This window comes from Pygocentrus nattereri, chromosome 15, assembly GCF_015220715.1.
Source record: "Pygocentrus nattereri isolate fPygNat1 chromosome 15, fPygNat1.pri, whole genome shotgun sequence".
In the NCBI taxonomy this organism is placed as follows: Eukaryota; Metazoa; Chordata; class Actinopteri; order Characiformes; family Serrasalmidae; genus Pygocentrus; species Pygocentrus nattereri.
In genome coordinates, this window is record NC_051225.1 from 37835758 (window position 1) to 37860088 (window position 24331).

General features: G+C 41.9%; 1 protein-coding gene across 2 annotated transcripts in view; it reads left to right on the forward strand.

Moving 5' to 3' along the window:
* Window positions 1-22809, forward strand: part of syt7b (synaptotagmin VIIb) — a 244396-nt gene extending 221587 nt beyond the window's left edge. For both annotated transcript variants that reach the window (XM_037545312.1, XM_037545313.1), the window contains 6 exons: window positions 5996-6116; window positions 10775-11042; window positions 13604-13773; window positions 16857-16971; window positions 21226-21425; window positions 21916-22809. In XM_037545312.1, the coding sequence (XP_037401209.1) occupies window positions 5996-6116; window positions 10775-11042; window positions 13604-13773; window positions 16857-16971; window positions 21226-21425; window positions 21916-22020 (979 nt within the window). In that variant the 3' untranslated portion in view covers window positions 22021-22809. The remainder of the gene's footprint in view (window positions 1-5995; window positions 6117-10774; window positions 11043-13603; window positions 13774-16856; window positions 16972-21225; window positions 21426-21915) is intronic.
* The last annotated feature ends 1522 nt before the right edge of the window (window positions 22810-24331 follow it).

The following is a 24331-nucleotide window of genomic DNA, read 5'->3' on the forward strand; positions in this document are numbered from 1 at the left end:
AGTTCCTCCACACCAAGCATCATTCTAGACAACATGTTTCCACTCCTCAAGAGTCCAGCCTTGCCATGTTTTATACCACTCCAGCTGATGCTTGGCATTGCGCTTAGTGATCTTAGGCTTGTGTGCAGCTTGTGTCCAGCTTGTGTCCACCATGGAAACCCATTTCATGAAGCTCCCAACGCACAGTTCTTGAGCTGATCATCTTTCCAGAGGCAGTTGGAACAGAGGATAGGCTCTGCTCGATGGGTTTGTATGGAAAAGTGATTCGTAGCTGAGCTGCTGTTGGTTCATAGGGGTCATCATATTACAGCGCTATGTTTAAAGTCAGTGAGCTTCAGCACTGCCCATGTTTGTCTGCTGCAGATTTGATGTGCTCGGACACCTGAACTCAAATAATTAAATGAAACGTCCACATACTTTTGGCCACATAGTGTACGTAATGTTAATGTGGTGACATATATAGGGCTGCCAAGTTTTGATGCTAATTCAGCTTTAACTTGGTAACGTGAGGAAGATTCTCGAATACCTGAATTCCTAAAAAATCGAAGTAATGAATCACGTTTTCCCACTTTCTAATAATATACGTAAGTTTGAAATATGCTTCTTAGCAGATTTGTTTCCATTATACATTGCATTGAATGGTGTGAACATTCAGTTAAGTTTAAATGAAGTGTGTTGGGTTTAAAGAAAAGGACATTTATTTCAATAGTGTGTCTATAATAAAATGTTCTTCTGTGCTGTTGAGGAAAATGTGCAATGGCATTATTTGAGGCTGATTATCTAACTTGGAGCAGGCTGTAACAGCCTCCTCTGGACGTTTTGGTCCAGTGCTGCCTTGGCCTTAGCAGCTGTTCCACCTCAGGTCACTTAAGGCTCCTACCATCTCCAAAGGTAGCTTTGGCTTTTGAAAATGGCATGATTGCATAATCACACGTCCACCCTGTGAGAAAGTTACAGCAGACACTTGCTGACCTCCAAAAAGAACAACACGAAGATATTTGTTTTATTCATACGCCGCCTTTTACATCCACGCAGAAATGAATTTGTGAGGCAGATTTGGCGGCATAAACATTATTGAAATGTTAAATGTTGTCTTTTAGACGGAGAAGAGCAGGAGTCAGTAGTGCAGCAGAGACAGGCTCATCCATCCTCGTTCCTGTTGCTCCTTCTTGCTTATGTAAAGCTTCTCATTGGAGAAAAGACTGGATATTTCATAATTGATACTGTAGAAGCGCACGCATTACCCAGTGACTCCAGGCGCACATTTAAATATGCATATCTCAGTCAAACAGGAATACTGCGTGCGCTTCACAGCGGTGCAGCGCTACAGAGCTCAGCAGTGCTAAAATGACTGCACTTTTAAAGGAAGATTTGGGCCGAAAGGTGCTGACACAGCTAACGGTGAAAGAAAATGAGCAGCCACTAATTAACATGATCTCATTTGCATAATGTTCATGTTGATTGCTGGGTTCAAGCTTCCATCCTTTATTGAGAAATTAACATCAGGGTGGATTATAATTGAGAATTATACAAAATGTATTATATTGAATGTATAAACTACAAGACACTTTCAATTTCAGAATTTATTTGTAATATGTTCTATTTTCAGATATTAGATATTAGCCATGCATTATTGGTAACTGTGGTAACGGTGGCGCAGGGGGCAGCACTGTCACCTCACAGCAAGAAGGGCCTTGGTTTGATTCCCCGGCCAGGCAACCAGGGTCCTTTTTGTGTGGAGTTTGCATGTTCGATTCCCCGGCCGGGCAACCAGAGTCCTTTCTGTGTGGAGTTTGCATGTTCGATTCCCCGGCCTGCGATAGACTGGTGGCCTGTCCAGGGCTATATCCTGCCTTCCACCCATAACTGCAAAGATAGGCTCCAGCTCCCCCTGTGACTTAGAAGGATAAGTGGCTTAGAAGATTACTGGCAAGTTAACATTTTGCTAAAAGTGTAGCTTTAAAGCTCAAACTGTAGATTGTGTTTGAGAATATTCCAATAAAAATCTATGTAAAATATATTTAATATATTTAAAATGAATATATTTAAGTATGTTATATGTGAATTTGTTGATGCATTCCACTTTTATGTGTGCTAACGTCTATTGTGAGAAACGAACAGCAAAGTGTAGATTATATTTAGGAATTATTTCAGTTTTAGAATATTAGAAACTGCTGTGTCTGATCCACTCGCACCAGCGCAACACGCCATCACCACCACGTCAGTATCACTGTAGTGCTGAGAATGACCCACCACCCAAATAGTACCTGCATTGTGAGGATCCATGGGGGTCCTGACCACCGAAGAACAGGGTAACAAAGTATCCGAGAAACAGATGGACTACAGTCTGTAGCTATAGAACTACAAAGTGCTCCTATATGGTCAGTGGAGCTGATGAAATGGACAGTGAGTTATTAGCTACAAGGAGATGGTTTTAATGTTATGGCTGATCGGTGTGTGTTGCAATGTATTCACTTGCATTTTTTATGTAACATATTAAACAGGGCAGAGTTATATAACATGTCACTGCACACCTGTAGAGCCAAAGCTAGATCTGCATCATTTCTGGTTTCTGGTGAAGATGTGAAAAAGAGGTAGAGATGCTTTTCTGCAGGTTTCTTCAGCAGCTGCGCTGGTCACACTGACCGCAGCATCCCGGAGCGTGTCATCCTCATCATCATTATGCCAGAGGAGATTGCTCTTTCAGGGATACTCTGATGGAATCTTCTTTCAGGACAGAATTGGACATGGTTTTAGTGGAATGAACACTGGTCCTGGGTTTGCGCGTGACACCCGTCACACAGCAACTCCTCTGCCCTCGTCTTCGTGCTGCTGCCTCTCAGCCCCCCCACCCCATCCCAGGTAGATGTGCCTTCTTGCTGATGGTTGCCGTGCCAACAGCCCATGTTCATGTTTCTTTACTGGATCTCCCCCTGAGGAGAAACCCACAACAATCAGACGTCCATCACCCCCCTCTGGCAGCTATATGTTACTGCAGTTGAAGTGGAATCAGGGCTGCACACTCGTCCTGCATCCAGTCAGGGTGTTTACACTGGGTGGCCAGTTTATCGGAAACACCTTGTACTGTCACATGCAAAATCTGAATGCCTACGGTCAACCTGCATCTTCTAAGTGAAAATAAACTACATGGCCAAACGTTTGTGGACACCTATCTATGCAGTGTTTGTCCCCTTTTGCTGAAGTAGCAGCCTCTTCTCCTCTAGGGAGGCTTTACACTTGATGCTGGAACATTGCTGTGTGGATTTGATCGAGCATTAGTGAGGTCAGGTACTGATGTTGGATGGTCAGTTGTGGATCATTCCAACTTGTCCCAAAGGTATTTGAGTTCCATCACTCCAGAGAACACAGTTCCACTGCTCCACAGCCTAGTGCTGGGCTTTTAGTTTAGGACTATTAGTCAGTGCTTTTCTATGGAGATTATACAAGCTTTGTGTGTATTTGAACTCCTGTGTCAACTTTGAATTCACTAATAAGGAGAACACAGTAAAACATGGCATTTTTCTGCAGATTTAAACCCTTAAAATGGTTAGTGCCTGCCAGTGGGCTTAAAGTTTTATTACACACTTCTATAACCTAAGAATAGCTCAGCCACTTTGCACTGAAGTCTCTGTAGATGCTGAATAATAAGCCTTAGTATGTAATAAGCCTGAAATTTTAATTAATATAAAAATATGGCATAACTTCAGCACAGACCGCACTCTTTGTTGTGTTTGTTCACCAGTTTGTGCTGTTGAGTGTGTTCTCTGTAGAGGATGTGTGCTACAGTGATATGCAAAAGTTTGTGCGCCCCTGGCCAGGTTCCATATTTTGTTGATTTTCCTTCCTCAGAAAATTAATAAAACATGTCGTTTGACTGGGGGTGTTTTTACTTTTACATACAACTGTTTCTACATTCCTTAGCAATGGCCGTGGAAGATATTTAATTTTGAGAGAGGGACGTAGACACCTGAGCAGGAAAATTATATATATATATATATATATATATATATATATATATATATATATATATATATGGTAAATAATAAAACAAAAACTAAATGTATAATATATATATATATATATATATATATATATATATTTTTTTTTTTTTTTTTTATTATTTATTTGCTTCACCTGAGCAGGAATATTGTTGTGATTTTATTCATTTGTGAAACTCTATTGCATTTATGCAAAGTTAGTGATTGTGTTTTAGGGTTGCCATAGCAACCATACATGCTGAAGAGCCCTTTTTTCTACCTGTTAAATGCCATCTCACTGTTGTATTTTCCCAAGCTTGGTGCTTGGATCGGGAGCACATTGCCCCCTCCAGCTTTAGCTTTATGTTGGCCGATGACCCAAAGTCCGTCAGACGTTGGCACTTATGCATGCAGATGCACTTTGTGGGTTCACAGTTACAGGCTGTAGCTCATCTCCTGCTTCACAGTTTATCAGCCCCCCTCCTACCACATTCGTTCAAAGGGACCACCGTAGGACTGACACTGACCAGATTTCATTTCTCTGCACAGCAGTGGCACTGATATGGTACACACTTAAAAACGGTGGTTCTTCAAGGGTTCTTCAGTGAAGAAAATTCTTCTATATAGAACCTTTTGCATGATTTGCATCATTCAGAATCCAGAATTTTTGAAAAGGGTTCTAAATGGCACCAAAAAAGGGTTGGTAAAGAACCCTTTTTGGTGCTATGTAGAACCCTTTTTTGTAAAGGTTATATAGGTGCTATATAGAACCATATGCAGCACATTCTCCATCAATCTGAGGAACTATGTTCACGATGCAGAGAACCCTTCAATCATGCAAAGTATTTTTTGTGTTCATGGTTCTGTATAGAACCATTTTCTTTATTAAAGAACCCTTGAAGAACCCTCTTTTAAGTGTTCAGTGAACAGGTGTATTACCAGATATAAACTACTTAAGTAGTGGAACGTCATTACTTTTCTTAGGTATTATTTTGGAAGATCTGCGCTTTACTCCTGTAGTATTGAAATATACTACTTGTGTACTTTACTTAATTGTGTTTCCAGGGAAAAAATGTACCTTACATTTACATTTAGAATTCTACAGTAGTGATTCTCAATAGTTGGGAGATTCAGTCAAGTTCCCTTGCATTGTATTTCTATTAGAACTTCTGAATGTATTTTACATTTACATATTTACATGCTTGTGGATGTTTAAGTATTGATACTCTTTTACTTTCACTCAAGTTTATTTTTGGCTCTAGACGTCCACTTTTAATTAAGACTTTGATGAACAGTCAGGAATGGATTACTGATTACTGTGCTGCAGATTTTTGTTGTCCCATTTCATTATTATCTTGTCCTTTTTACATATTACTTATAATAAGTATTTATTTCTTAGAAATTGCATTTCAATTAAATTTTTCTTAGTGTTTTTACCTTTTTCTACTTCTTCTGTTACGTTGGCTTTTATTTGCCTTTGTTGTTGTAAAGCACTTTGAGCTGCATATTGATGTATTAAAGTGGCTACATAAATAAAGCTTATTATTAATATTACTCTTATTATTAGAATGTATCTATGTGCATAATATTACTATCATATTACCAATATAAGTGTAATTTGACTGACAAATAACTGAAATAACGAATGCAAAAAAATGTAACAACAAAAGTCCCTTCAGTTAAGTTTAATTTGCTGGTGTACAGTTAGAGACTGTAGCTCATCTGTAGATGCCCATTTTAGCTGTCTTCTAATCCTTCATCGTCTGTCCGTTTCAGAGGTCAGAGGATATTTTTGGTTGTTTGGCTAATTCTTGTGCCAGCAGTGACACTGACTGTGTAAAAACTCCAGCAGTGTGTCTGCAAATGAGCTCCCCTCCACAAAATGGCCCTTTTCTCTCTTATTTCTGAGATTTTGTATCAGAGCTGTTGTCTACAAGTACAGACAAACATACTGAACAAATGTGTGAGTGGACAGTGTTGCCCTGTGCTGACCACACGTCTCTCTGTTTTTCATTCAGGGTGGTTGGGAATAAACCCAGCAGCAGCCCCAAAGGCCAGACTCCAGACGAGAGCCGCCGGACAGACGCCAACTCCTCTGTGTCCGACCTAGCCAACTCCGTCACCAGCGACATGCTGATGGTAAGAGGATGTTTTTGTGTGTGTGTGTGTGTGTGTGTGTTCAAGAAAAATAAAAGAAAAAATTAAACTATATAATACACATGGGTCATATTATTATTACATATAGATAATTGCATATGTATAAAATGCATTTAAGACATATTACATATGAATACATGCACATATATATATATATATATATATATATATATATATATATATATATGAAATGAATATGGAACATTAATACATCTTACAGTGACTTTGCAAGTTCTCCCACTTAGAAATCACGAAGGGGTCTGAAATTTTCATCTTAGGTGCATGTCCACTGAAAAAATGAGAGACAGAAAAAATCTGGAAATCACAATGTATGATTTTTTAATCATTTATTTGTGTGTTACTGCTGCAAATAAGTATTTGAACACCTGTCAATCAGCAAAAATTCTGGCCCTCAAAGACCTGTTAGTCCGCCTCCACTCCACTTATTATTCTAAATTAGAAGCACCTGTTTGAGGTCGTTAGCTGCATAAAGACACCTGTCCACCCCACACAATCAGTAAGACTCCAACTACTAACATGGCTAAGACCAAAGAGCTGTCCAAAGACACCAGAGACGAAATCGTAGATCTCCACAAGGCTGGAAACGGCTACGGGGCAATTGCCAAGCAGCTTAGTGAAAAAAGATCAACTGCTGGAGCAATTATTAGAAAATGGAAGAAGGTATACACGACTGTCAATCTCCCTCGGACTGGGGCTCCATGCAAGATCTCACCTCGTGCCGTATCAATGATCATAAGAAAGGTGAGGAATCAGCCCAGAACTACACGGGAGGAGCTGGTCAATGACCTGAAGAGAGCTGGCACCACTGTTTCCAAGGTGACTGTGGGTAATACACTAAGACGTCATAGTTTAAAGTCATGCATGGCACGGAAGGTTCCCCTGCTTAAATCAGCACACGTCCAGGCCCGTCTTCAGTTTGCCCATGACCATTTGGATGATCCAGAGGAGTCATGGGAGAAAGTTCTGTGGTCAGATGAGACCAAAATAGAACTATTTGGTCTTAATTCCACTCGCCGTGTTTGGAGGACGAAGACTGATGAGTACCATCCCAAAAACACCATCCCTACTGTGAAGCATGGGGTGGAAGCATCATGCTTTGGGGGTGTTTTTCTACACATGGGACTGCACTGTATTAAGGAGAGGATGACCGGGGCCATGTATTGCGAGATTTTGGGGAACCACCTCCTTCCCTCAGTTAGAGCATTGAAGATGGGTCGTGGCTGGGTCTTCCAACATGACAATGACCCAAAGCACACAGCCAGGATAACCAAGGAGTGGCTCCGTAAGAAGCATATCAAGGTTCTGGAGTGGCCTAGACCTCCAGACCTAAACCCTATAGAAAATCTTTGGAGGGAGCTCAAACTCCGTGTTTCTCAGCGACAGCCCAGAAACCTGGTTGATCTGGAGAAGATCTGTGCGGAGGAATGGGCCAAAATCCCTGCTGCAGTGTGCAAACCTGGTGAAAAACTACAGGAAACGTTTGACCTCTGTAATTGCAAACAAAGGCTACTGTACCAAATATTAACTTTGATTTTCACAGGTGTTCAAATACTTATTTGCAGCAGTAACACACAAATAAATTATTAAAAAATAATTCATTGTGATTTCCAGATTTTTTTTTTTTTAGATTAGGTCTCTTACAGTGGACATGCACCTAAGATGAAAATTTCAGACCCCTCCATGATTTCTTAAGTGGGAGAACTTGCAAAGTCCCAGGGTGTTCAAATACTTATTTTCCTCACTTTATATACATACATATCTACATACAAACACATATTGCATGTGCTGAGATAAGCGACTTTTATTATGGGCAAATCCAGGGTCATGGTCAAGACGGTCCAGGTTCAAATAGCCAACACGAACAGATAGCTAGACATGACGAACAGAAACACGGAATCCAAACAATGCCAAAACGTCAAACTGCAAACAGTGCATACAAACACCCCAAACAGCACATCAAACGTCCAGCGAAAACAAAGGGCAAACACGGGGCTTATAAAACACAGGGATAATGAGGGACAGGTGGGAAACAGGTGGTGACAATCAGGGGCGGAGTCACAAAACAAGGGGGCAGACTAGGAAACCAAAACAAAGAAAAAACATGGACTAAACCAAAAAAAAAAACAGGACCGGGAGAGGCCAATCATGACATATACATACATACATATATATATATATATATATATATATATATATATATATATATATACACAGTTGTTCCAATAGCAGCTATATGTAAAATAAAAAAGGGACAGATATACAACCACACATTCTGACAAGGTATAGAAACAAACATTGGTGCTTGTGTGTCTCTGTTTTTGTGTAGCTGTTTTCTCTGCCTTATCCAGTTTGTCCATCCTTGTTTTCCTATTCTCCTCATCCTCCACTCTGCAGTTCAGCATTGTTTTGAGAGGGCATTAACTTTTAACCACGCGGTGCAGTAAATACGGGGTGTGTGTGGCGCTCTCCCCCACTCCAGTCACTCACACACACAGAGCGGTGTCAAAAAGAGCTGCTTTCAGTGAGAGAACAGTAATTAGAGCTGGAGCGCAGTGCTGTGGGGGACTGCCTGTCATTATGTGGGTGGCAGGGCCTCTTTTTAAAAAAACAAAAAAAAACAAACAGCCTCTGATGATGCCTAATGGTGGTTATAGGGCTGTAGAGCTGAGACCTTGAGCCTCTTTCAGACCTGAAGCTAGAGACCAGATCAAGGCAGGGCTTTGGTGAACTTAGTAAATTTGACCTGTCATTTGGACTGCACTCAGAGCACTGCCCAAAAATATGAGTGAAGACAGGTGGCGTAAAGGTGATAATAGGCTTTAACTGGACATTATTGGTTATATCTCCATTCATTTGCTTGCTTTCCCTAATACATCAGCAGCTTACGCCGGGGGTCAGCCACATGCAGCATAGGAGCCACATGTGGCTCTTTTACTGCCCTGTTTTAGGTTAAAAATAAAATAATCCTCCTTTACAGTAAAATAAAGCTCTGCTGATTGTTCAACACAGTTTTAACTCTAAATGATCTTAAACGCTGGGGTTAATGTAGAACTGCTAATACACCCTTTAACCCTGAACGCTGGCACACTGCTGGTCAATATAGCAACACAGACAATAACAACAAGAAACACTGAAAAGTCATGAGGCTGAAGTCAGTTTGTCATTTTAATTGTGCCGTTCCACCTTAAATGGAGCTGCCAGTTACATTCTGGCATCAGAGTCTTCGAAGAGGAAGACGTCAGCCTCATAAAAAGTCCAACATTGAAAGACATTTTACAAGAAACTGTTTTACTTCTGGGAACGTATCCTGCTGGAGATGTGAGAAAAGCATCTATAGCTGAGCTAAAACTTATAGCACAGCAACGTATTTATATTTCTTAGCTTATACTAGCATATTAGCGCATACCGAGACATGTTTACAGTCAAAATGTTAAAGTTCACCTATTGTGGAAATATTGTGGATCGCAACATGGTTTGATTTTTGTTGAAAGGACAAAATGGTTCTTCCTAACGTTTGGGTTGCTGACCCCTGTCTTAGACCTTCTGTAGGTTTAGCCTATATGCTCCTTTATTTATTATTTATGCTAAAAATGTTAAGTAACATTGAGCATCATGATATCTATCGTTAACAAAGCTACTGGTCATCCTGTTTAAGGGTTATGAGTTCATGTGAGAGATCCTGCTGGTGTGGGTTAAAGCCATTTTCACTCTATCAATAATACACATACAGTTGCTACTGTATGTGAGTGTTAATTGTTCCCCCTTTTATAGTAACATCCGTCTGCTAAACGTAAGCAATTAAGTGTTTGGCATGCTGTCTATCTGTAGTTCTATTTCCTGAACATGTGTTTATCAGTACTGTTGTCTTTTAGCATGGACATCAGGTTACTTGTCATTTGCCAATTACTGCAGCTGTCATATGTAAATATGTTTACATTTAATATTACATTATAATATTTTTATTGTTTCCAGAACTGCTAATTTTACCCTTTTACCCTGAATGTTGGTGCACAGACTGCTGGTCAACATAGCAACACAGACAACAATGTTATCGAGCTAGTAGCTAATGAAAAAGCAAAGAGAAAGATTTAAGCATGTGTGAGCTGTAGGGAGCTGAGAGTGAACGATGTTTTAAAACTTGAATAATGTTTAAAGACTATATGAAACAGTTTTTTTTGTTTTTCTGTGATATGGGCCCTTGATTGGCGGCACGGTGTTGTGGTGGGTAGCGCTGTCGCCTCACAGCAAGGAGGGCCTGGGTTCGATTCCCCGGCCGGGTGACTGGGGTCCTCTATGTGTGGAGTTTGCATGTTCTTCCCGTGTCTGCGTGGGTTTCCTCCGGGTTCTCCGGTTTCCTCCCACAGTCCAAAGACATGCAGTCAGGCCAATTGGACATGCTGAATTGCCCCTAGGTGTGAGTGACTGTCTGTGTCTGTCTGTCTGCCCTGCGATGGACTGGTGACCTGTCCAGGGTGTATCCTGCCTTCCGCCCAAAGACTGCTGGGATAGGCTCCAGCATCCCCCCGCAACCCTGACGGAGAAGCGGCTTAGAAAATGGATGGATGGATGAATGGGCTCTTGATTCTTGCTCTCTCTCTCTCTCTCTCTCTCTCTCTCAGTTATCTCCTGGTTCTGAAGAGGAGGAGCATGAAGGCCAGATATGTGAGAAGCTTGGACGTGTCCAGTTCAGCGTGGGCTACAGCTTTCAGGACTCCACTCTCACCGTGAAAATACTCAAAGGTCAGGACCTTCCGGCCAAAGATTTCTCCGGAACCTCGGATCCTTTCGTCAAAATCTACCTATTACCAGACAAGAAGCACAAACTGGAGACCAAGGTCAAACGGAAGAACCTCAACCCTCACTGGAACGAAACCTTCTTGTTTGAAGGTGAGGCGAAAATATCAGAAACACTACATTAATTACTCCGTTCATCATCATCATTAATTACTCCATTCATCATCATGTTAGGGACCCCTTATAGGCTTGGATTAGGAGGGCATTGCCCCTGCAGCTTTAGTTTTGGGGGAGTCAATGACCCAAAGCCCCCCAGAGGTTGACCCATACAGATGCATTTATTAGGTTTGCAGTTACAGACTGAAGCCCATCTGTTTCTGCACAGTTTATCAGATCCCCTCTCCTTCATTATTGTCCAGATATTATTTGAGCGGTGGTCCATTTTCATACTCCAGCATTTTCCATAGAGCTAATGCAGCAGTCCAGAATTAAAACAATGTACCGGTTGTGAAGCGTGGTGGTGGTAGTAGAATGATGTGGAGATGCTCCGCTGATGGGCCTGGATGGCTTGCCATAATTAACAGAACCACAAATTTTGTGATAATAATCTGAAGCTTGAGCGTTTTGGCTGGTGCTGAAAGACAACAATGTGAAGCATGAGAGTAAGTCCACCACTGAACAAAATCAAGGTTGTGAACCCCACTAAGATGCCGTGGCAGGACCTTAAACTTACAGCTCACACTCGAAAGCCCTGCAATGTGGCTGAATTAAAGCAATTCTGCAAAGAAGAGTGGGCCACAGTTCCTCTACAGCGATGTGGAAGGAATCTGATCTCAAGGTATAGGAAGTGTTTGGTTCTAGCTGTTGCTGCTAAAGGTGGTACAAGCAGTTATTAAAGTGGGCCAATTTTGCAAAATTACCTAATTGTTCAATGGTTTAGATATGAAATAATACAGAGTGGTTTGGCGTGAACATATCAACATGGCTAACGCCAGCACCAGCTTTTATTTACAGTTTTTTTTTCTTACCTATTTTTTTTAAGATGACAGAGTATGTGGAGAACTTTAAGGAGGTCCGTTTCAAAAATGTCATAGAGCCATATTGATTTGAATAGGAATACATAGAGTGCAGCAGATAAATTGGTGATATTTGCAGTGTTGATATAAGAACATCTGGTTACTAATAGCACAGAGGTGAACAATTTTGACACCCTTTGTCTAAGTTTGTTGAACACTGTAAATCACTCTTTGGAAACCGGCACTTTTCCCGACACACTCAAAACAACAGTTGTAAGACCACTATTAAAGAAACACAACTTCGGTCCCTCTGTTTTTAACAGTTACAGATCAATCTAACCTTCCATTTTTCAGTAAAATAATTTTTAAAAACAGCTTTCTTACAACTTAATGAATGAACACAATATTCATGAAAAATTTGAGTCTGGCTTCAGAGCAAATCACAGCCCTGAAAACGTTTTAGTGAAGGTAGTGAAAGATCTGAGAATAAATGCTGATGCGGGTCACATTTCGGTACTTATTCGGTATTAACTGCTGCATTTGATACTATAGACTTCTAAATCCGCTTGAGACCTTGGTTGGTCTAAATGGAACTGTGTTAAACTGGTTCTCTACACATTTGTGGACGATTTTGTGAACATATGTCAGATAAGCATGATATTTGCTGTGGTGTACCACAAGACCCTGTACTAGGTCCTCTTCTGTTTTCTTTGAATATGGTGCCACGCTCAAAGCCACTTGGTTGTACCTAATAAAGTGGTTGGTGAGTGTATTTCTTTACTTTAGCATTTAACTCACTTTTATTGTTTCATTTGTTTTTACTAGACTATTACTTTTACTTTTACTGTTTTTGTTAATTGCATTTTTATTCTTTTTATTTACACCTTTATCCTGTGCTTTTTAATTTTATTTATTAATATACCAATTTTCTGATATTGATTGTTTGTTTATTATATTTTGTTTTTATTCTGGATTATCTTTTCTACATCTGTTGTTTTTACTTTGTACTGTGAAGCACCTTTAGCTGCATTTTAATATTTAAAAGGTGCTATATTAAAATAAACACTAAACATTATTATTCTGTAAATTTATCTTGAAATGCACATTTCACACCAAACCATTCCGAATGATTTTGTTTACATTTAAACCAATAAATAATTCATTAATGGAGTTCCTTTAAGTGTAAGGGCACTGTTATTTGTTCACACTGCTGATGGGGGGGTTGCAAAGCTGCTCTTCTTGTCTTTCATTATGTTTTGTATGAGGATTTGAAATGCGTGTGGCAAATACAGCAAAACAGAAAACAGAGAAAATACATTTTGACACTGATCAAATGTTCAGTGCGGGTATTTACGGTGGTGTTTCCATTATTTGTTGTGCCTGATTCAATAATGTGTCCCCCCCCCTATCTCTCTCTCTCTCTCTCTCTCTCTCTCTCTCTCTCTCTCTCTCTCTCTCTCTCTCTCTCTCTCTCTCCCTCTCTCTCTCCCTCCCTCCCTCCCTCCCTCCCTCCCTCTCTCTCTCCCTCCCTCCCTCCCTCTCTCTCTCTCTCTCTCTCTCTCACTCTCTCTCTCTCCCTCCCTCTCTCTCTCTCTCTCTCCCTCTCTCCCCCTCTCTTTCTCTCCTTATCTCCCTCCCTCCCTCTCTCTCTCTCTCTCTCTCTCTCTCTCTCTCTCTCTCTCTCTCTCTCTCTCTCAGGTTTCCCATATGAGAAGGTAGTGCAGCGGACACTGTACCTGCAGGTGCTGGATTATGACCGTTTCAGCAGAAATGACCCGATAGGAGAGGTCTCCATCCCGTTAAACAAAATCGACCTGGCTCACATGCAGACCTTCTGGAAGGAACTTAAGCCGTGCAGCGACGGCAGCGTGAGTGATGCTGTGTGTGTGTGAGAGAGAGAGAGAGAGAGAGAGAGAGAGAGAGAGAGAGAAAGAAAGAGAGGGAAAGGGAGAGAGAGAGAGCAAGAGAGAGAAAGAGAGACAGAGAGAGAAAGAAAGAGAGGGAAAGAGGGAGCAAGAGAGAGAGAAAGAAAGAGAGGGAAAGAGGGAGAGAGAGAGAGGGAGAGAAAGAAAGAGAGGGAGAGAGAGAGAGAGGGAGAGAGAGAAAGAGAGAGAGTGAAGGAGAGGGAGAGAGAGAGAGAGAGGGAGAGAAAGAGAAAGAGAGAGAGAGGAAAAGAGAGAGGGAAAGAGAGAGAGAGGAAAAGAGAGAGGGGGAGTGAGGGAGAGAAGGAGAGAAAAAGAGATAGAGAGGGAGAGAAAGAGAGAGAGAGAGAGGGAAAGAGAGGGAAAGAGAAAGAGAGAGGGAAAGAGAAAGAGAGAGGGAAAGAGAGAGAGAGGGAGAGAGAGAAAAAGAGAGAGGGGGAGAGAGAGAGAGAGAGAGAGAGAGAGAGTGGGGGAGAGAAGGAGAGAGAGAGTGAGAGAGGGAGATAAGGAGAGAAAGAGAGGGGGAGTGAGGGAGAGAAGGAGAGGAAAAGAGAGAGAGGGAGAGAAGGAGAGAAAGAGAGAGAGAGGGAAAGAGAAAGAGAGAGGAAAAGAGAGAGGAAAAGAGAGAGGGGGAGTGAGGGAGAGAAGGAGAGAAAAAGAGATAGAGAGGGAGAGAAAGAGAGAAAGAGAGAGAGAGGGAAAGAGAGGGAGAGAGGGAAAGAGAAAGAGAGAGGGAAAGAGAGAGAGGGAGAGAGAGAAAAAGAGAGAGGGGGAGAGAGAGAGAGAGAGAGAGAGAGAGTGGGGGAGAGAAGGAGAGAGAGTGAGAGAGGGAGATAAGGAGAGAAAGAGAGGGGGAGTGAGGGAGAGAAGGAGAGGAAAAGAGAGAGAGGGAGAGAAGGAGAGAAAGAGAGAGAGAGGGAAAGAGAAAGAGAGAGGGAAAGAGTGAAGGAGAGGGAGAGAGAGAAAAAGAGAGAGGGGGAGAGAGAGAGAGAGAGAGAGAGAGTGGGGGAGAGAAGGAGAGAGAGTGAGAGAGGGAGATAAGGAGAGAAAGAGAGGGGGAGTGAGGGAGAGAAGGAGAGAAAGAGAGAGAGAGGGAAAGAGAAAGAGAGAGGGAAAGAGTGAAGGAGAGGGAGAGAGAAAAAGAGAGAGGGGGAGAGAGAGAGAGAGAGAGAGAGAGAGAGAGAGAGAGAGAGAGAGAGAGAGGGGGAGTGAGGGAGAGAAGGAGAGAAGGAGAGAATGAGAGAGAGAGGGAGAGAAGGAGAGAGAGAGAGAGAGGGAGAAGGAGAGGGAGAGGAGAGACTGAGAGAGAGAGTGAGAGAGAGAGAGGGAGAGTGAGAGGGAGAGTGAGAGGGAGAGAGAGAGAGAGAGAGAGAGAGAGAGAGGGAGAGTGAGAGGGAGAGAGAGAGTAATACTTTGTTATGAATATTATTTCTTTGTTATAATGTTGTAAAAGGTTGGTATAAATGTGGGAAGTGTTCAGGTAAAGGTGGGAGCAGGTCACCAAAACCAGCAGAACCCGGCACAAAGAGACAGCAGCAGTGAACGGCTGTAATAAGCAAAAGAAAAATGGCCTGTAAAAGCAGCGAGAGTACGGCAGGACCGGCCGACGGAGTTGAGGATAATTACTTAATTGTGCTTTAGCTCGAGGGGAGCGTGTGGTGCTTTTCATGCCTCATGTAATGGCATTCAAGCTGCGTGCTGTCAGCAATCTCAGCCTTACACAACAGAACAAGAGGCTTGCAAGTGAGCCATTAGCCTGAACAGCCGCACACTTCTCAGGTTAATATTCACCTGTGGCGCGCTGTAATGGGCCTCACGCAGCGCAGCGAGGACTGAAGTGAAGGATTCTTTGCTCGGTAACTTGTGTTGAGGGTTAGCATTAGCCTTAGCATCTCATCAGAGCCAGAACATTTCATTATGTAACTTTCTGTGACACGAAAACAGATGAAGGACTCGTTATGGCACGTCTAACTAGCTGAAGTTTTACTGTGGCCAACCAGACCCTATTCATAGCACATTACAAACACTTTGCAAACTTATAGAAACACTGTAAACACAGAAAACCCTTTAATCGAAATGACCACACCTGAACTGCATTTTGCAAATGCACTGCAAATAAAGATGCACCCAGCCCCAATGATGGCGAGGGCGGGACCCAAAAATTTGAGGAAGGACAAAGTCCTACGAGGATAGCAGGGAGAGGAGAAGAGTGAGTGAGTGAGTGAGTGAGTGAGTGAGTGAGTGAGTGAGTGAGTGAGTGAGTGAGTGAGTGAGTGAGTGAGTGAGTGAGTGAGTGAGTGAGTGAGTGAGTGAGTGAGTGAGTGGGTGGGGGCGCACAATTCCCGAACACCACCAAGCAACGCGAGTGGTGGTGAGAGGAGGACAGTGATGTTTTCTGTGATGGTATGCCCAGCTCCTGCAGCCATCATCTGGGCCCAAACCTGGGGCGAGAACGAAGCCCCATGACCACCAGAAAGGCAACGACATAGGCTCCACTACACCTCATGGAGTAGACCAGAGGCAGAGGCAGTTCAGGAGTTGCATCCCGCCTTCGTGCCAATCATGGTCTCCGTTGACTTCGTCCCCTCTCTGGTGGGCGTGGGGCTTCGTCCTTGCGCAGAGTTTGGGCCCCGTCTTCCTCCTGGCCTTTATGGCTGTCGTCAACTTCTGAAAAGCCAGTTATAACACAGGGGAAACGTTTCTGGAACAGAATTAAGTTTGTGATGCTCTCCATTTTCAGATTTTAAAAGTCGTGGAGTTTACACCCAGCCTTAGTTTATAGTGTCTAGAGCTGCATTACAGCAAAAATGTGGACCAGCTGAGGACTGGTTTAACAATCACAGGACTACATGCTAATGACTATGAACTTTGGTACTAAACAGAGTGTTTTTAGCTGTGTTGCAGTGGAAAATCTCATTCCAAATGCCTGAAAATCTCCCTCCAGTCACCTCCCCAAAGCTGACGACACCGTTTTAAGCGTCTTTGTGCCAGTCTGTACTCTCATCCTGTTTCTTCTGGTGTGTTTGCAGGGGAGTCGAGGTGACCTGCTGGTGTCTCTGTGTTATAATCCCACGGCTAACATCATCACTGTGAACATCATAAAGGCACGCAATCTCAAAGCCATGGACATCGGCGGCACCTCAGGTACACCTTCTCACCCAAAACCAGCAAAGTACCGTAAGCCTGAGCTGATTAACTAAGACATGAGATGTGTGAAGCCTCTGAGCTTTGATGCAATGATCCAGTCAGGCAGCTGAAACAGGGACAGCTGTAAGAACGGCTGTATTACAGGTGTTCCAGAACATCAGCTGAGATCCTCAGGTTCTGATAATGTTCATGAGCACCACACTTCATAGTGCATTTATACAAACAGAAGAACCCAAACATGAAATAGGGCTTCTCTAAATTTCGCATGTCTAAATGTGTTTGTTGCAGAGCCTCATAATGGTGAAGATAAAATGGTATGCCAAAGTTTGTTCATATGACTGGTCAGATGTCATGTATTATTAATTTTCTATGTTGCAAAAACACCTACAAATGGTTGTACTTAGTTGTTGCTAGGCAGTTGCTGTGGTATCCCATGTGGTTGCTAAATTTCTGCTAGACAGTTGTCATTGTGTTAGGGGTGTTTATTTAGTCATTCACAGGGAGTTTGCAAGTGTTAGATGTGTGTTCTTGATAATGAACGGGAGTCTGTATGAGGAAGGCAGAGGTGGATGAAGTACACAAATCATGTATTTGAGTTAAAGTCGAGACCCCCAAGGTAAAATATTCCTCCAGTAAAAGTAGAAGTTCCTCCCTTTAGACCTCAACTTGAGTAAAAGTACTAAAGTATTTACCTTCAAAGGTACTTAAGTATAAAGTAAAAGTACTAAAAGAGGAATTCTGGCTCTGATGCCCTGTTATCATTTTTATAACCAGACTGGCTTCATGAACTCATTTCAGGTGAAAGTCCTCCAGCGTCTCTCTTGGTAAACCAGTCTTTTAATAGAACGTCATTAATTAGTGACGCTGACGTCTATTAAAATGATCAGAAGCACAAAACACTGAAGGTAAACAGTTTCCATCGGGGAGAACCGAGTGGCTCTGAAATCACTTTTTACACACAAGCAAAGTTTCAGTTTCAGATTTATTTACAACTTAGTTCCAAGTTTAAGTTGAATAAAAACTGGCTTTAAACTCAGGATCACAGATGAGCTCCTTTACTATGTTGATCTGTAGGCGTCTGTTCATAAACATAAACCAGCCCAAACTCATTTACTATAAAATGAAATGGTGTTTGTAGAAATTCAGAAAAAAGCCGCGTCAGTCTCGACTGCATATGTGGACATATTTCTATATTGAGCTCTATTTACACAAAGTTAGGTTAGTTCATCATTTATGTTGAACAGACTCTCCCAAAGTTTTACGCTGCTGCGCTGACGTTGAACCGCGTGCTGCACTGGGTCGGTATGACCAACAGGTCAAAACCAGCTCTAAACAAAGTGACCGCTGGGCCCTGATTGGTGCTCTGGCTTTGCGCTTCTTTCGTTTTGACATGTGACGTTTTTATACACACAGAAACCAAAAGGAACGACAGATTTCTCAAAATGTAGGAGGAAAAAGTCGGATATTAGACTCTGAAATGTAGTGGAGTGAAAGGAAAAAGTCGCCCAGAACGGAGAAACTTCAGTACAGATGCATGAAAAAACGACTTAAGTACAGTAACGAATTACATTTACTCAGTTACTGTCCACCACTGGAGGAAGGAGAGATGAAAAAACGACACATACAGGAGTGCAGGTCAGTATGGCTGTGGATTAGAGTTTGAGGACCTGCCATGACTAATGATATTTGCAATTGTGGTGTCTGCTGTGGAAAGGTAAACACCGCTGGTGTTTGGGCAAAAATAAATGGGACTCTATGGGAGGAACAAGGGATGAAAAAGTGACACATTGAGGAGTGCGGGTTTGTATGGCCATGTTTGAGGTCCTACCCTTGAGTACATGTAGTTTGGTGTCTGTAGGGCAACAAAGTAATAGAGTTTGTATGGTGGAAAAAATGAAAGAGACTCTATGGGATAAATGAAGGGTGGGAAAAAATGACAAACAGATAAGTGTGGGTTAGAATAACATTGAATTCTTGCTCTGGGGCCTGCCCTGAGATAGTTTATGCAAAGCGGTCTTTCAGTTGAGCAGAATACGGTAGATGGCTGTGCAATTTTTCACCCCATTTATTTCTTTCGGAAAATTCGGAATTTAACAAAGATTGTACGAAAACTGTGCATCTGATCAAAAAGCTGTATACAAGCCTGAATCACACAATCAGATTGGACAATCTGGAGTTTCAATGGTGTTGATATCTTGAAACCTGCGGGATGAGTTACACAGCAAAATCCAGCAGAACCATAAAAAGAAGAAAAGAATAATATGAAACAATACAGTGCACAAGTTACAGCAGGTTATATTGTATATATGATATTATATTTTCTATTGTTATATTTATAATGTTACATTTTATGTTTTCCCAATGTGTTAACTTATTTTCACTTAGAACATCAACAAAACATTTACACTTATATACAACACTACCTCTACATATTAATAACATTCCTCTCTCTGTGATGCCAATCATTTTAACCCTATATTTTATATTAAAAGGTAATTTTGAATTTAATGTCAGCACCACAGTTCAGTTCAGGGTCTCATTTGTGGTATTTTTTTTTTCATGATGTGGCTATTGTTTGCAATGGGTGACAAGTCTGGACTGCACGCAGGCCAGTTTAGCGCCTGGACTGTTTTACTATGCAGCCATGCTGTCGTAATACATGCAGAATGTGGTTTGACACTGTCTAGCTGAAATAATCAAGGCCTTCCCTGAAAAAGACGTTGCATGGATGGCAGCTTATGCTGCTCCAAGACCTGTTTATATCATTCAGCATTAATGGTGCCTTTACAGATGTGCCAGTTACCCGTACTGGCTTTTGAACTGTATGTTGCTAGCAAGCCAGATGGTCTCCCTCCTATTTCCATGATTCCCAAAAAAAAATTTCACATTTTGATTCATCGGATCACAGGACACTTCTCCTACGGCTTCTTCTTTGCATGGTAGAGTTTTAACTTGTATTTGTGGATGCAGCAACAAACTGTTTTCACACACAGAGGTTTTCAGACGTGTTCCTGGGCCCATGCAGTGAGTTCCACTGCAGAATCATGTGTGTTTTTGATGTGGTTCTGTCTGAGGGCCCGAAGATCCTGACTAGCCAGTATTGGCTTTCAACCTTGTCCCTTGAATACAGAGATTTTTTTATATTCTCTGAATTTTTTAATGATATCGTCTACCATAGATGATGAAATCCCAATGTTTTTTGGTATTTTATGTTGAGAAATGTTATTCTTGAATTGTTGCACTGTTTGATGGCGAAGTCTTTTACAGAGTGATGAAACCCTCCTCATCTTTACTTCTGAAAAGTCTCAGCCTCCCTGGCATCTTATCTTACCAGACTTTTACATTTGATAATGACATTTATTTGGAATTTGTTGTTAAAGCTCCGTTGATATTTTTTTAGATGTATAGGTGCATGGCAGTCTGATTTATTGATCCTTTTAAATGTTCTAAATTAGTGTGTGAATTCAATTTTTGACCGAGAAGCACTAATAATAATAAAACTGCTCAACTATTTATAAACTTGGCTGTTCAAACTTTTGCATATGACTGTATGTAGAAATTGTGCCATGTTTCTAATGGTTCACTTCACATGTAAGAAAATATTTTACCCTAGTAAAATAATGTAGAGTTATTATTTGCTCTACTATTTAAACGTGGCAGTAACTGATGTAGCTACGTCATGAATTCCGTTTAAGATTCCCTTATTAGTCCCACAACGGGGAAATTTCACCACCGCATTTAACCCATCCGTGAAGTGAAACACCGCACACACACACACACACACACACACCACCCGGGGAGCAATTGGGGGTTAGGTGTCTTGCTCAAGGACACCTCAGTCATGTGCTGTCGGCTCTGAGTATCAAACCGACGACCGTCCGGTCACGAGGCTGGTTCCCTAACCTCCAGCCCACGACTGCCCCAGTTTTAGAATCAGTTTACATTCTATATTGAATGAATGATACTTGGCAAAAATGCTTTGCTATTTCCACAAAATAATAAAATCCAAATTTATGGATTGAAAGTTTTGAATCAGCACTTTCCACACTCCCCGCTTGCTTCAGTGAGTTATGAGACAGAAAAAGTTCACATAAAGTCTTTATTCATTAAACTCAGTATCTTCTAAGGGCTGAATCTTTTCAACCACAGAAGCAAAAAAGATCAGTAAGTCTTACTGATCAGACACGATTGCGGTGCCATGTATGTTTCGCTGGCTCGTTGCACTCACTGTACGGTTTTTGGGCTTTTCAGACCCTTATGTGAAAGTGTGGCTGATGCACAAAGACAAGCGTGTGGAGAAGAAGAAGACTGTGGTGATGAAGAGGTGCCTGAACCCCGTGTTTAACGAGTCCTTTCCCTTCGACGTCCCTGCTCACGTCCTCCGGGAAACCACCATTGTCATCACAGTCATGGACAAGGACAGACTGAGCCGCAATGATGTCATAGGCAAGGTACGGTGGAGAGGAGAACTAGCGATGCAGCCATGCTTAAAACGAATCCTGGCCATATAATGACCACTCAGTAGCAGTAATGCCAACCTATTGCCCGGCAGTTTCTGTTGAGTGCGCTGGTTTGAAGCCAGACTGGTTGGGGTCCTGGAGCTGGTTCTGTGTGAGAAAGAGAGAAAGTTGATTATAGACTGCACGTTCAAGAATTTTTGAAAGGAAAGAAAGAAATGATATCGGTCTGTAGTTGTTGACATCAGAGCTGTCAAGCATGGGTAATGCTAACCACTCAGCGCTCGGTAGCAGTAATTTTAATCAATCAGCACTCAGTAGTGGTAATGCTGACCAATCAGCATTCAGCAGCAGTAACGTAACTCCATTCGCCTCCAGTCTCCGTTCACCACCAATCACAGAAATGATTGATGAAATTTTTTGATTTGCGCTACTTTCTCATTTTCGTCTTCCTCTTCTCTCTCTTTCTCTCTTTCGCCTTTAGATCTATCTCTCATGGAAGAGTGGCCCGGCGGAGGTAAAACACTGGAAGGATATGATTGGCCATCCTCGCACTACTGTCGCCCAATGGCACGCCCTCAAGGCTTAAAGGCCCCGCCCCCAGTCCGGTCCCCAAGAGGAGAAACCACACCTTCAGACCCCTGTTTATATGCACAAGATTGAACACGGGTATCAAAAGCCATCCAACACTTTCTCTCTTTCTCTCTCTCTTTCTCTATAAGCTCCACAGAGGGGCTGTGGAGATCCCCGTTTAGTTTCTTTGCCCACTTTTATCTTCCTGCTCCCAGACCCTACTTTTCTTCTTTTCACCAAAAAGAGGCTGAGCACTGCCAAGATTTTCAAAAGATCCTATGTTGTTCAGAGGAAAACAGGCTTGTCTTCCTTGAGATTAATCTCGACTGCTTAACTGTTCCAGGAACAGTTTGACGACCAAACAGGGTGACCGCCACTATATCAAACTTCCAACATGGTTAAAACCAGAAAACGGCTGGAAAGAAAAAAAAAACCCCAAAAACCACAACTGCCCCTCTACTGCCATGTTTCATGTATTTCTATCTTTTTCTTCACTTTTTGCCCTTTTACTTCTCAAAAACCTTCAGAGAACATCCAGAAGGATCCGTTCGCAGTGCAATACGTGATGGAGGGAGAGACGAACTTCTTATCGTAAACCTTTTTCGTCATCTCTCGCTGTTTTTTTTCCCGGCACAAAGTGTAGAAACCCCTCTTTGCTGGAACCCAAGCCCCCCTCGCCTCCCCCCTTGTCTGTATGTACCGTGGGTGCCGTGATGTGACAAAAAAAAGTTATTGTTCCAAACAAAAAAAAAAAAAAAGTAGAAAAAAGACTCACCTTATCTGACTGGATCAGTTTAACGGTTTAGGAAGAAGGATGAGAGAAAAGATGCTAAACATTCCAATAATTGTGTAAAAATAACATGACCAGGCAGGATTGTCATTATTGTTGTTGTTCACTGGTTTTTGTTTTTTTTTGTTAAGTCAAATTAAGATGGCCAGTCAAAACGTTCTTCCAGAGCGGAGATGTTGAATAGACCAATGAAGTCACGAGTCATTCTGAAGTCGGCATCACTAATCAGGTAACCCAAATGCGACACCGCATAGCTTCTGCAAGCGCAGCAGACCTGGAAGCAAATCCCAGCCCACCGATTTCAAGAGGACCAGAGATTGGCTCTCTGGGCTGCTCCTGAGCTCCAAAACAGCTTTCACACTTGATTAAGTGTACTGAACTCGCAAAGCAAGCGGGCCTGGGTCCAGACAATGGGTGTGACAATACAGTGGGTCTAAAAAATCGGTACTATCAACCCCTGCGGTAAACAAAGTGTTCCAAACCTGATTTGCAGATCATTAAGCAGTCAAAGTTCAAATAATGCCACACATTTGGAACAAGCAAGCTGACATTGCGGTAAAATAAGTCTTCTATTAAACTTCAACCCTATTCTAAACTGGGACTAACTACTCAAAGTGCAGCCCAAGGCATTGTCCACACATATTAGGATATTTTTAAAACATTGACTTTCTCTCCATTTTCAAAAAGCAGCGTTTTTATTATATCCACACAAGAATACAAAAATGTGCATCGCTAAGCTAAAGCAGAGATTTTCTAACAAAGTGATGGTGTCATTGAAAATGCGGTAAACTTTGACATGTCAGACCTCACTAATTTAACATTTCACACACATATAAAAAAAGTCCGATTTCTGCCAGAAAATAAAAGCTTTAAAAGTGAAAGAAAACCTAAAAGGTTTTGCTGGTAATGTTGCCATATGCTGCACCGCCACCTCTGAAACATCCATACATCTTACATTCAAAGGAACCCTACCTCACTTTTAATAAACCTAAAAACCCTGAAAGCTTGACCGAGGTGAAGGCAGATAGTGTAATGGTTAGTAAACAGTGATTGGAGGAGAAAATGAAGTGGACATTGAGGAAAGACATGGGGACTGTCAGGATTATCATTGGCCGTAACAGACAGATTAGTCCATTTCTTACTGTGTTGGTGGGAATAAAACTCCCACCGCAAGATTTTCTCATAATTGCTCACCGAGGACCCCAGGCACGCGCCCATAGAACCTACTGGATGATCCGGGATTGGTCGTACGTTCTGATGCCTGCGCACTGTGGTTTTCTGAAAAATAAAGCCAAATTCAATTATAAGTGTGATTATAACTCCCAAGTCACCATCCAGACAAAACAACCCAGTCATATTTCAGTTCTGCTCACTCACTAAATCAAAGCACCTGCAGGCACGCACTAGGTAAGCTTATGCTTGTTAACATGAAAACACCTGAAAAAGTTTTTCAAACTGCATTTTCAAAACAAAGAAGAAACTGTTTTCAAATATCCAGAAATGTGTGGACAGGGCCCTAAATCACCAAAGCCTCTTA